We start from the raw sequence: 12,169 nt of genomic DNA, 5'->3' as shown, positions 1-12,169 counted from the left end.
ACCAAAAAGGAACTGTATACATTTTGATTTTTATCAACTTTCTATTTCAGTTGTATGATTTTAGTGCAGCTAAAGAATGTCCGTGTACAATTAGTTATCATCCTTCTAAACAAGTGTTTGCTTGTGGTTTTGAGAATGGTATAGTGCGTATCTTTAATGTTTCAACTACAACAATGTTAGCAGAACATAGGTAGGTAGAAAAACCTTGTGTTATCATGATTAGATTTTAATACTGTATAGTGAATCCAGACATGGAAATTTCTTGGTCTTACTACTGTTAAATTTTAATACTGTATTTTGTAGCCCAGCATGAAAATTTCTTAGATTATGCGCCATTTCAAGCAATAGGAATCACTTGCAAGCTATAATATTGTGATAGATGAATCTCTAATAGGAATATCAGTCCAAACCTGGTTCAATTCAATTCAGTATTTACAAAGATATGTTGAATTGAAATCTCATCGATCTATGCTGCTCGAGCATAACAAGATGCCTAGTGGGCCTAGTTTAAATCTGACTGAATCTAACCCGGGAGATTATCTAGCATTGATATTTTTATTTCTTAATAAAATGTTAAATAATCAATCTGAGTACATATTTAGCATGTATTAAGCTGTGAGAAATTTGATTTAGTGAAAACGCAAATGGCGAATCAGGACTTTATGTTGTAATAATCACAAATATCAACAGTACAAATATTTCATGTATTGGTGAAGTGTTTTAAGTAAAACATTTTAGTCCTTGTCAGTTATACTGAAACAGAATAACCGTAGTAGGAGTATATGTAATATTACACTTATTCTATTTCAATATTCCTGGGAGTGAGGAATGCCACTTTTATGAGACTGCCACATCCCCCTCCACTTTTATACACTTACACAGAATTTTCCAATCTGTTTTCCCTTTGTCTGTGGAGCATGAGGGCCTGAAACGAAACAGCATCTGGTTCTATTTAATAAAATGGTATAGCCCAGGATATTTGGAGGGTTCAATTTGTTGGTTTTGTTTTTAATGGATTATTTTGTGGTTTTTTTTTTATCCAGACAACATCGTGGGAAGATAACAGGATTAGTGTATAATCCAAATGGAGATTATCTGTATAGCTGTGATTCACTGTGTTCTCTTGTTTTATATGATACATCAACAGATGGTTATAATATTAATCGTGTTTTAACTAATACCGTAGCTAGAGGTGAACGTTATGGTCCTAACGCTTTATCTGTTAGTCCAGATGGTACCTGTATGGCTTTTATAGGACCGTCTGATTTTACCGTTACTGTTGTCGAAGGCAAATCTTTAGATGAGGTAAGTATGTGGCTCAGTGTGTGATGCGCTGGCAAACTTACCACAATATTCAGGATTTGAAAGCGGTGTTGGTCAAGAAAGTTCCCCAGGATTTTATCATTAATTGCCATATTACATGTATATGTTTTAAGGAGGTTTCTGGTCCTACAGCTTATTTATCTATGACTACTTGGACCTGTCAGCAACTACAACTCCCTCTAATGTCTCAATGTGAATAGCTGTGAACTGTATACTAATTATGTGACTCATGTGGTTTTACATACTAAACTTATGCTGTTTGTCTACAATTAGCTCTGCTTGAGAACATACACTAAGCTAGTTGACCGACATTTTAAGTCTTAAATCAACAATTTTAGTGGAAAACACTAAGGAAATTTCAAGAATTTTGCTACGTATATAGTCTACTTTTATTTACTTAAATTGAAATGGTTTAATTAGTCTTTTTGTGTATAACAGCGGTTAACCGGCATAGGACCGCATTACAAAACCGTATACTTATTGTTGGATATGGCGGCTATTTAGGGCAGAGATATATTTTCGAAGTAGAGTAGATGGATAGTTCTCTGTGTGCAGAATGGTGGTTTAAGGTAGACTAGGGAGCAGTAATTGCAGCTGGTTTTAAAAATGAGCTACAAAACATCATTTTCATGGTTCCATTTCGCAAAGCACACATAAGACTTGTGTGCATATAAATCAAACATTTTACTATACAACTCTATTAAAGTTTGTGTACCTATATGTACCCCTGATATATAACTTGTTTATGTTGCAGGTTTTAAGAATAGATGTAACTAATATGAATCCATCTGATAATGCTAGAACAACTATAGATACAGCTATACAAGTTTCTTTCTCTACAACTAAACTAGCACAACTTTTAGTTACAACTGCTAATAATAAACTTCTTAAATTTGATGCTAGAAATGGACGCTTATTGACTGAAGTATGTACTCCTTTATCATTTTTTTGTACTTGGAAATTGTGTTTTGTCTTTTCTGGCTAAAGCTCCAGGAATGCCATAGATTCCAAACCATTATGGAAATGGCTAATAACTGCATCCAAGAGGAAAAGAACTTTTACTGACATTTTAGAAATGGTTTCATCAAATATTAGGGCTGGTGGTCTAACATAAAGCAAAGAAATAATTTTTAAGTCCTGAATTGATTTTGTGAAGAGTTGAGTAGATGATGTTAAATCCCATTTTTCTCTCCTGCTGCTTCTTAAGACATGGAATTTCCCCTAAAAACTCTTGTACCATATAAAATTGGTTTTAAGTAGACTCAAGCCTTGACATTTAATCAGTCATTATCTATCCTTCTATATACGATTTCTAGTAGACTCTAGATTTTTATAGATTTTTATTTTCAGTAACATCAGTTTTGATCTGTGTGTTCTCTGGTTCATCGATGTTAATTCCCAGATAATAATGAATTGCATGATCAATGATTTATCATCAATTATATTACAGATGGATCATATACATAGAAGTGGTTGTTCATCTATCAGTGTCTATGATTCAGGCAAATATTTAGCTACAGCTGGTGATAAAGTTATTAAAATATGGGATTATGATATGAAACTAGATATTAATTTTCAAGTAAGTCTTCTTCAGTTATAATAATTTAACCATCATTTAGGTAGAATAAAGCTTGTACAGTGTATACAACTACACTGTACATGGCTCATGTTGTGCACATAATTGTCAACAGATGATTTGATCCAAAAAGCCTCTCTATTCAACCACTCATCCCTTTTCCTTGGTTTGAAAGTTATATATATATATTATTATAACACTGGTAATAATTTATTTGTGTTGATTATTACAGGTATTTATTGGTCACTGTGAGAAGATAAATAAAATATTATTTACACCTGATGGTATAGGTTTTATCAGTGTTGGTGAAGCTATTTATCTCTGGGATTTCCTGGCATTTGAAAAACCCAAACCTACAGAGTATGTTTCTAAACTTATTTATGACATAAGAATATATACATAATATGGGAAATGAAGAAAAATCAGTTTAACACCTTACTTTCTGCACATACCGAACTAATGAAGAATGACATACACCATGTAGAGTGCTATGGCTTACAAGTAATTCTATTTCCATTTTATGGGGATTTTAACATGTAGCATCCGAACTACTAAGTTTATTTGACATCCTCTCCATCCTGCACCAAGCCACCATGGCACCATACATATTCTTACATGCAGAATTTACATAAAATCCTTTAAAAAATCCAAAACCATTTGCCATTTCTTATCCTGAATGACAAAAATTGCTGTTAAGTCAGAAATGCATATGGTGTATAAAATCTTGTGATGACTTCTGATGGTGTGTAAGACAGATCTGTTAGACAATAGTTGGTTTTTGTGTTATTTTATATTAATAACAATTGATGGTATGTCATAAAGATAAAATTTTAAAATAGATTTTTTTAATACAAATTATAGGGGCAGAGAAGTTGTTTTAGATCAAGAGCAAGAAGGTAAGAATACTTACCAGTATATGAATTACATTAAAAACAAAAAAGGACTTTAATGCCTGTCAAAGGATTTGGAACTCAATTTGATGTTAAAAGAAGCCACGCCCTCAGCAAATAATGGTGTAAAAAGTGCATACTTTTCTCTCAATTTCAAGATGTTAGCTTCTTTAGCCTAGCATAGTACACAATTCTGATATTTATATTGCTAGGTTATAATTTAATATTTATATTGCCAAGTTATAATTTAATATTTATATTGACAGGTTATAATTTAATATTTATATTGCCAGGTTATAATTTAATTATGTATCAAATTTAATTGTTAATATATTGTAGAACTTATAAAAGAAATGGAAAGGATGAATAATTCTATGGGTAGATCTTTTACGGAGATACCTAGAAGATCACCACCCAGACCGACTGTAGCGTTTGATTCACCTGGTCGGATTGAAGATCTGAGTTCTATTTATAAATCTTCCATTGGAGGTAATATTTGATCTTCTGTTTGATATTTTTCATAATCTGTATTTATTACGCACAAACTGCATTTATAGTCACAGGTAGGGTGCTCCACGCGGAAAAAAACTATTGAAAACTTTTAGAGGCATTTAATAACTGGATACAATTTTTTTTTTCCACCACTTATCAAAAAGAATCGCCAGTACCCCAGAACGTTATCGCCAAAATCAAATTATTTTAATTGCCACTTTCATTTTTTTATCACAAGTTGCGACTTTGGTGACCGATAGCTTGAGTCCTGACTGATTGTGAGTCGTAAATATACTCCCATTCCCAGATGTTTTTTAAATTAAACGGTCCTACTCATGCTTAGATGTTACAGATATAGAAGATATACAATCATCAAACTCTGATAAAGAAGAGATTCTCATTGGTCCAGAGTTAGATGAGAATCAAGCACAGCTATCATCTGAAAGTGAAACAGAAGTGGTATGTTCAAATTTCTTCCAAAAAAAAAAAAAAGACATGAAAACATAAATAGAATAATTCAGTCCTACTAATCAACATCAAGAGCCTTTGTTGTTCATTAGTGCCAAAGGTATTGCAAAGAGTGACAGAGAAGGAAAGATATGTGATAGATATGCATATTTGATACATCATATCTGAAATACTTGGGCTAACTAACAGAATGATGTTTTTGTCAGTAATTAGCAAAACTATTTTCGTCAATGTTGTAATTATCCATTCTTTTGTCAATTTGTTATGAAATCATTTAAATTTTGATGTGTAGAATGTGCATACCCATGACATTTCTTTCCTTTTCACTACCATACTTTGAACACTATTGACCCGAAAACACTCCTGTCGGTGATTAGTACGACCCAAATGATGCTCAGTACTAGGATTTTCTCTTCCCAATATTTGTCCTGTCTGATTTATCTCATATTAGTAAGATGTAATTTTAAAAGAATGTGACAATTTTTAACATTATCCAAATTTTATATATATTTTTTTGTGATTTCACAAAAAAAACAAAACTATAAATTTAACTCAACTTATTGTGTTTTAAGGTTAAATTTTTAGAAATTCTAATTTTATAGCATGTAAGTTCTTCAGATGGTAAATTTCACTGCTAGTGGGTATGAAGGTTAAATTGTTTGAAACTCTAATTTTATGACATATCAATAGACTGACATGTAAGTTCTACAGCGGGTCAGTTTCACTGCCAGACAGTCGGGATGTTAGCCTGGAGGTTGGGTGTTCGATCCCTGCATTGGCAGAGAAAGTTCATCCAGATTTTCCGGCGTGGTTTCCCCTTGTCATTGATGCAGGGCGGACGGCCTGACAAGGACAGCCGCCTAGTCATTCGGATGGGACGAAAAAACGAGTTCCCGTGTACACATTGGCATGCACATAAAAGATCCCTTGGCAGTTGGAATTCGATATAAGATTAGGCTGTAGCGCTGCTCCCCGGGCAAAATTTCCCTCATAGCACACTGTATGGCGTATGCCCGTCTTCATTAGCCCAGTTTAGGAGCAGAACAGTAGGACGTTAGACCCCATTTCATTTCATTTCTGCCAGGCAGTCAGGACTGGCAAATATGATTAAATTGAGAGCCCTGCTTAACACTGATATTGTGCTACTTATTTACATAACTTATGTCCCCAAAAAAGTCTACGGCTCAGCCAATTCCACGACCATCGGGAAACTCGACATGCTTGTTCCTTGAACAAGCACTTCGATTGACAGACTTTGATGTCATCTCTGTTCCTAATCCATATAGTATGTTGGTATGTTGGTTGCATATATATTTGTTTTACAGACAGTAATAAAAGGTAGAAGTATGATACATGGTAGTGCACATGGTAGACAGACGTCACAACATTCACCACGTCATGTGATAGCTGAGTCAGGCGATAATATAACCCTAACAACAGCTAAACGTGTGACAAATGATACAGTTACAGCTAAAAATAAACAACCACCTAAAGTACATAAACATTATAAACATCGAAAAAAACAACATGGTATAGCACAGGTAAATGTAACAACATCATTCTATTTTATTTCTCATTGATTTGAAGGTTTTGCTCCGTAAAAATTTGAGCCACAGTGTATGGATGAATATGGTGCAGGCTCACTAACTAGGAGGTCCTATGTTCGATTTTCTTGTTGGCTGAGAAAGTTTCTTAGGATTGTCTAGCAAGGAAAAGTTTCTAGTCATTCGGATAGGACAAAAAACAAGGTCCCATGTACATGTAAAAGAACCCTTGACAGTTGCAATTTGGAGAAGAGCTGGCAGAAATGCTGCTGTTCATGCAAAATTTCCCTCATACGACATTGCATGATGTATACCCAGTTCATTAGCCCAGTTCATGTTGAAAAGTAACATGTTAAAGCTCATTTCATTTCCATTAAAATGATTAGACTTTGAATTAAGGTTCCTACTAGGTATAATTAGTGACAGGTGTTACGTGTATTAATTATAAGATAGCAGGCGAGGATTAAACCCCATTTTGTCAGTGCACTAGGCAGGAAATGCTAGCTCTGATTCCAATTTTAATTTACTTGTAGATTTTAGTTATAGATGGCTATAGTATCATTTTTTGTGTTCTTAAGATTATGTCTATAAATGAAATGGGGTTGAATGTTCTAACCGCCTTTTAAAAATGTAAGTTTAAATAATAAAAAAAAGTGTTGACAATTTTCTAATGATATTTTATTATATTGTTATTAGAGAAGATATACAGCTCCACCAAATCAAGCTGGATTAAAACTACAATCTGTAATAGGATATAATGGTGATGGTAGAAATAATATGGTCTGGCATCAAGATACAGGTAAATATAGAAATAAAGCCACACAAAATTTGTTTATTCTGGTTCTCAGGCAGTCCTTCCCGATGCATTTGGGACATTTTTTGTTTTTCGTTTTATTGAATGATCACTTCTTGGATAAATGATTTCTCATAAACATCACATTTTCAGGCACTACATTTATCTCATTATTACTGTCAATTACATTTATCAGGGTTGTGTATTTGATAATTGAGCCTATGGTAGATTTGCTAATTAATTAAAAATTCTTTTAAAGTGTTACTTTCTGTAACCAGGGAAAATATTTACATGTGGTAATTAAAGAGATAAATGGGAGTATTTGAGGAACAATATTTTTTTTATATGGTCTAATCTTAATATCATTTCATATTACCAGTTTGCAGATCATGTAAATAGCCATTTATAGAAAACATTTTCTTTTCATGTTTGCTACTCTATTTAGTGTTTCTTGGTCCAGAAAGTATATTACTATTCAGCTGTTACTATAAATAATGACCTGTTTACACCATATAGTAGTGCACATATAGTTAGAATTGGAAATGGAAGTAAAAGCTAGCCGTCCCTTGTAAAATGCTCTTCCTTCACACTACATCTATAACTAAAAAAAAATAGAATTATATTTTTCTAGTTTCAAAATGACCTAGTTTAAATGTTAGCAACATATAATATTAAACCCCATAAATTATTAAATATAATGTTATATTCGCAGGTTTATTTGTATATACCCCATAAATTATTAAACATAATGTCTATACTCACAGGTTTATTTGTATATACTAGTGGTTGTATCATTATCATAGAAGATTTAGACACTAATGAACAGAAACATCTCATAGGTAATATCTGTGTTTTTGTTTGATGTTCAGCTTTTTCTTGAAATTTATGTCTTTGAGACAGGAAATGTAAATATTTTTACATATTTATAAATAGTTTATTTCATCTATATATCTCAGCTACCCATGGAATATATATTTGTCAATAATATATGCGTTAACCCTTTAACACTTAGAATGAACCATATGAACGGATGTACGTGAAGCCCCCCAAAAACTAGTAAACGGTTGTGCAATACAGAGATGCTGCATAGAATACTGCTGTTCAGGAATATGACAACATGAAATATATCAATTCTCTCTGCTTTTTTTCAAAGAACCAGGGTAATCAATATTAACATGTATCAAGTGCTAAAGGGTTAAGGGCTAAGGTGCATATATATTATTAACATTTGAATAAAATTACATAAGTAATTGATTTTTTACTTTTTTTAGGTCAAACAGAGGAAATATCTACATTAGCATTACAACATGGTAATCAGGTAGGGTTTGCTTTCTTTAATAAAATACAATATACCAAAATTTGAAGTGAAATACATCTTGATGGGTGAAAATATGGATGACCTTTATACATTACATGTATAGGTCTTATTCATTATTTAGTAAACTAATTGGTCAGCAAGTCTCGCCAACGGTTGCCAGTTGTCCTAGATCCTCTGGAAGTTTTTATATAAATATAGATATTAGTTTAAACAGTGTTTTATTCAATAAACTGAATTGGATTGAACAATGGGCATAAACCTATAAAAGTTTTCTTTAAACACATAAAATAGTTAAATCTTAAATGATAGATTTTGTTATAATAATAGAGAATGTGAAAAAAAAAAGTGAAGTGGACAAAATTTACTTTTTAGATACTAGCATCTGGTAGTGGTAAATTTGATACAATAGAAAGTCAGATCTGTATCTGGGACTTACAACAAGGTGTTTGTAAAAAGGTTTTATCACATCATCAATACGATATTGTATGTATGGCTTTCTCTAGAGATGATAGATTTCTCGTATCTATAGGTAAGTCGAACAGACCAATCCATTGTTAGCATGCCTGTTTGAAAATTAATTAGAATTTATTGCTGAATTTGATTACTGTAAACAGTGATTGTCAGTGCTATTATTTGGTAATACACAAGTCATAATGCTGAACGATCTGTTGACCAGGCTTCTTCTACAGTTCTAGTCTTTATCAAGTAACGTCACTTAGTAATAAGCAGTCATTGTATTTCTAGTTCAATTACTAAATGCCATTTAAACAATTTAATATTTGGAGTGTTTATCAATGTAAATAATGTACAATGAATAAACCACATTACATTGATGAAGTTTACATCCAAGTGTATCTTGGGAGCCACAGTGAGTATGGTTCTGGCTCTCTAACCTTGGGTTTTCTAGTCTGTTTTCTCCTTGTTGATGCTGCTGGACAGAAAATCCAAGGTGGCTTGTATACCATTTCGAACTCATTAAAGATCCCTTGTCAGTTGGAAATTGAATTAAAAGTAGCCCGTAACACCACTGTCAGGGCAAAATTTGTTTTGATGAGTTGATTTTACATGATTGTAGAGAAAATATAAATTATTTAATTGAAATTATGTTCATCGTTGGTGTTATTTAAGAAAAATTTGAAAACACACTTATTCTTAGAGACTTTTCCTCAGTAAATACCTCATTCATTTTAATTTATACATGATAGTGAATTTTCAAATAATTTCTTGTCAATTAGTAATGATACGTTATGCATTAGAGAAATTCATAAGATTTTAAGTATATTTCAATGTTTACATGTATGTCTTATTTGCATTTTACTTTATTTGTTTTATTTGTATATTTAATTTATGTACCATATCCATATTTTGTAAAGCGCACAGGAGCCCTTAGTTGGGGAAGTTCTGCACTATAAAATGTACAATAATGATAATAATATTAATTTTATCAGGTGATTATCGTGAACGTAGTATAGCAGTATGGAGTACCAGTAATTATACTATCTTAACAACAACTATAACAGATGATCCTATACATGATGTACAGTGGGATCCATATTCTGTTAATGAATTCTCAACAGTGGGAGATAACTCTACTGTACAGTTTTGGTTATTGGATGAAACTATGTCAGAAGTAGCGTTAAATGTTCATGTAGCCGTAGTACCAAATGATCTTCTTAGTTCACATAATTTGGTGAGTTGTTTTCATATTTCTGAAGCTGGAACTACAGTGGCACAGTGGCTTACTAACCCAAAAGTATCGAGGTCGATTCAGGTGTTTTGGTTGAGAAAGTTCTTCACAATGTTCATATCCGTTTCCCCTTGCCATTGGTGCAGGCATGGGGAGACCTGGAAAGAAAAAGGGTTTAGTCATTCAGAAGTGACTACAAAACGAGATCCAGTGTTTATAGATCTCTTGACAGTTGGCAATCGAAATAAGAGTAAGCAAAATGTCCCTTATAGTACTGCATGGTGTATGCTTGTCTTTGTTAACCCAGTTACACCTTAAAGTAGATCAAGAGTTGTGGGTAATGAAGAAGCTATGGGCAATTTTCTGGTTGATATAATTGAATTATAATTAGAAATTATAAAAACAATGATTTATTTCCTGTCAGGGTTCTAATAAAGTATCATTCACATCTCTGGTATTTGGTGGTGATAGTACACTATATATTGGTACAAGTAATGGTATGGTAGCGGCCTGGGATACAAGACAGAACTCTTGTTTCATGCATTGGGAGGCAGATGAAACAGAAATAGGTAGGTCCTAATATTTCCCAATGAATACAAAGTTTTGAGAGGGATTTTAATTAGTTTGAATATGTTTTTAGTCCAAATATATCATCAAAACACACAATTTGTACGCGGGAAAGTATCTTTAAGAATAAGATCACTGGTCTGAATACATAAGATTTGGGGGGGGGGGGGATGGCTAGAATAGTAAAAACCTCAATAATATTTGAATACATAAGATTTCTGATGACTAGGACGATAATACCGTAAAAAATAATGTTACGGTAATTTTGTTTTGACAGGTGTATTATTATGTAATGGTAATAAATTGTTAACTGGTAGTGTAGGACGTAATGTTCGAGTCTGGTCTATAGATGGTATAAATGAGATGAGACAACCTGATGCTCCGAGAAAACTACAACAAGGTTTAACTATGGAAGATGAAATGACATTAAATGGAGCAGTAACATGTGCTGTCTTTGATCCTAGTCTAGAAATGGTATTGAGTTTATTTAATTTTGTAACTCACTCAACAATTGATCACTTTTTAAAGTGATAATTTATGATTAGCATGGTTGATCCTAGTCTATAAATGGTATGGAGTTTGTTTATTTGTGTTTCATAGGTTCAAGAACCAATTACTTATCTAGTTGATAATATAAAATGGGGATTAATGTACTACTTTTCTGCTCTGTTCGTATTTCAAATTTTAACTGTCAAGGGTTCTCGAGTATGTGGGACCCATGGTTTTTTATCCAATAACTCTTGCTTATATTAATTTTTGGCAAGTTCAAGTAGAATTGATTTTAAATTTGAGAAACTAATTACATATTTTAATGTTATTTATAGGGTATTGTTGGAACTAGTGCTGGTACATTATGGTATATTAACTGGACAGAAAGAACCAGTATAAGACTAGTATCTGGTCATATGAATAAAGTAAGCCAATAATTATCTATATGATCAAGAATTTCATGTCAAGGAATTTCTCGTCAATGTTACATCCAAATTTAATATTAAAAATTTCAAGTTTAGACACGAGATAAGTACAAATTATACATTTGTGTAAATATAGTAGCCCCTCTAAAATTTTCAAAAAACTTTCATTTCATTTGCAACATTAAAAAATTAGGGACAAAAAATTCTGACATCAAATTCTTAATCATATGAGATTTTGTTGCAGTGATATGAATTAAATGACTTTTAGTTGTCCTCATTTTCTTAAAGGGGGTTTCGGTGGTATAAGTCTAATATTGAATCAAATGGTATGGTGTCGACCCAAGGCCAGTAGGGTCACCTGTCCTACCACTTCGGGTTTCTCTGGGTCCCCCAGTTTCCCCCCACTGCTAAAGACTGCAAAGAGCAAGCCAATTTTGAAATGAAATTGAACCATATGTTAGTACCAAATGACCAAGTTTTTATGCAGTGGACACTAAAGCCCCTCTCTCTTCTCTCTCTGTCATATTTACTATCGTAAACTAGTGATTCTGGTTAGTTATCTTCGCCTAGGTTGTTTATGTACCTTGTCTTAGAGCT

General features: G+C 32.7%; 1 protein-coding gene across 1 annotated transcript in view; it reads left to right on the top strand.

The window, feature by feature from the left end:
* Positions 1–12,169, top strand: part of LOC126810814 (WD repeat-containing protein 90) — a 33,112-nt gene that overhangs the window by 15,193 nt on the left and 5,750 nt on the right. Inside the window, exons 20-36 of the mRNA XM_050536098.2 lie at positions 51–190; positions 1,044–1,305; positions 2,078–2,248; positions 2,774–2,902; positions 3,132–3,259; positions 3,761–3,795; positions 4,129–4,278; positions 4,625–4,740; positions 6,075–6,290; positions 6,990–7,092; positions 7,851–7,925; positions 8,358–8,404; positions 8,777–8,933; positions 9,853–10,094; positions 10,516–10,660; positions 10,936–11,132; positions 11,483–11,572. Coding sequence (XP_050392055.2) covers positions 51–190; positions 1,044–1,305; positions 2,078–2,248; positions 2,774–2,902; positions 3,132–3,259; positions 3,761–3,795; positions 4,129–4,278; positions 4,625–4,740; positions 6,075–6,290; positions 6,990–7,092; positions 7,851–7,925; positions 8,358–8,404; positions 8,777–8,933; positions 9,853–10,094; positions 10,516–10,660; positions 10,936–11,132; positions 11,483–11,572 — 2,403 coding nt within the window. The remainder of the gene's footprint in view (positions 1–50; positions 191–1,043; positions 1,306–2,077; positions 2,249–2,773; positions 2,903–3,131; positions 3,260–3,760; positions 3,796–4,128; positions 4,279–4,624; positions 4,741–6,074; positions 6,291–6,989; positions 7,093–7,850; positions 7,926–8,357; positions 8,405–8,776; positions 8,934–9,852; positions 10,095–10,515; positions 10,661–10,935; positions 11,133–11,482; positions 11,573–12,169) is intronic.

Source organism: Patella vulgata, chromosome 2 (genome assembly GCF_932274485.2).
Source record: "Patella vulgata chromosome 2, xgPatVulg1.2, whole genome shotgun sequence".
Lineage (NCBI taxonomy): Eukaryota > Metazoa > Mollusca > Gastropoda > Patellidae > Patella > Patella vulgata.
The sequence above is the reverse complement of the archived record's forward strand: the minus strand, read 5'-3'. Positions and strand labels throughout refer to the sequence as shown.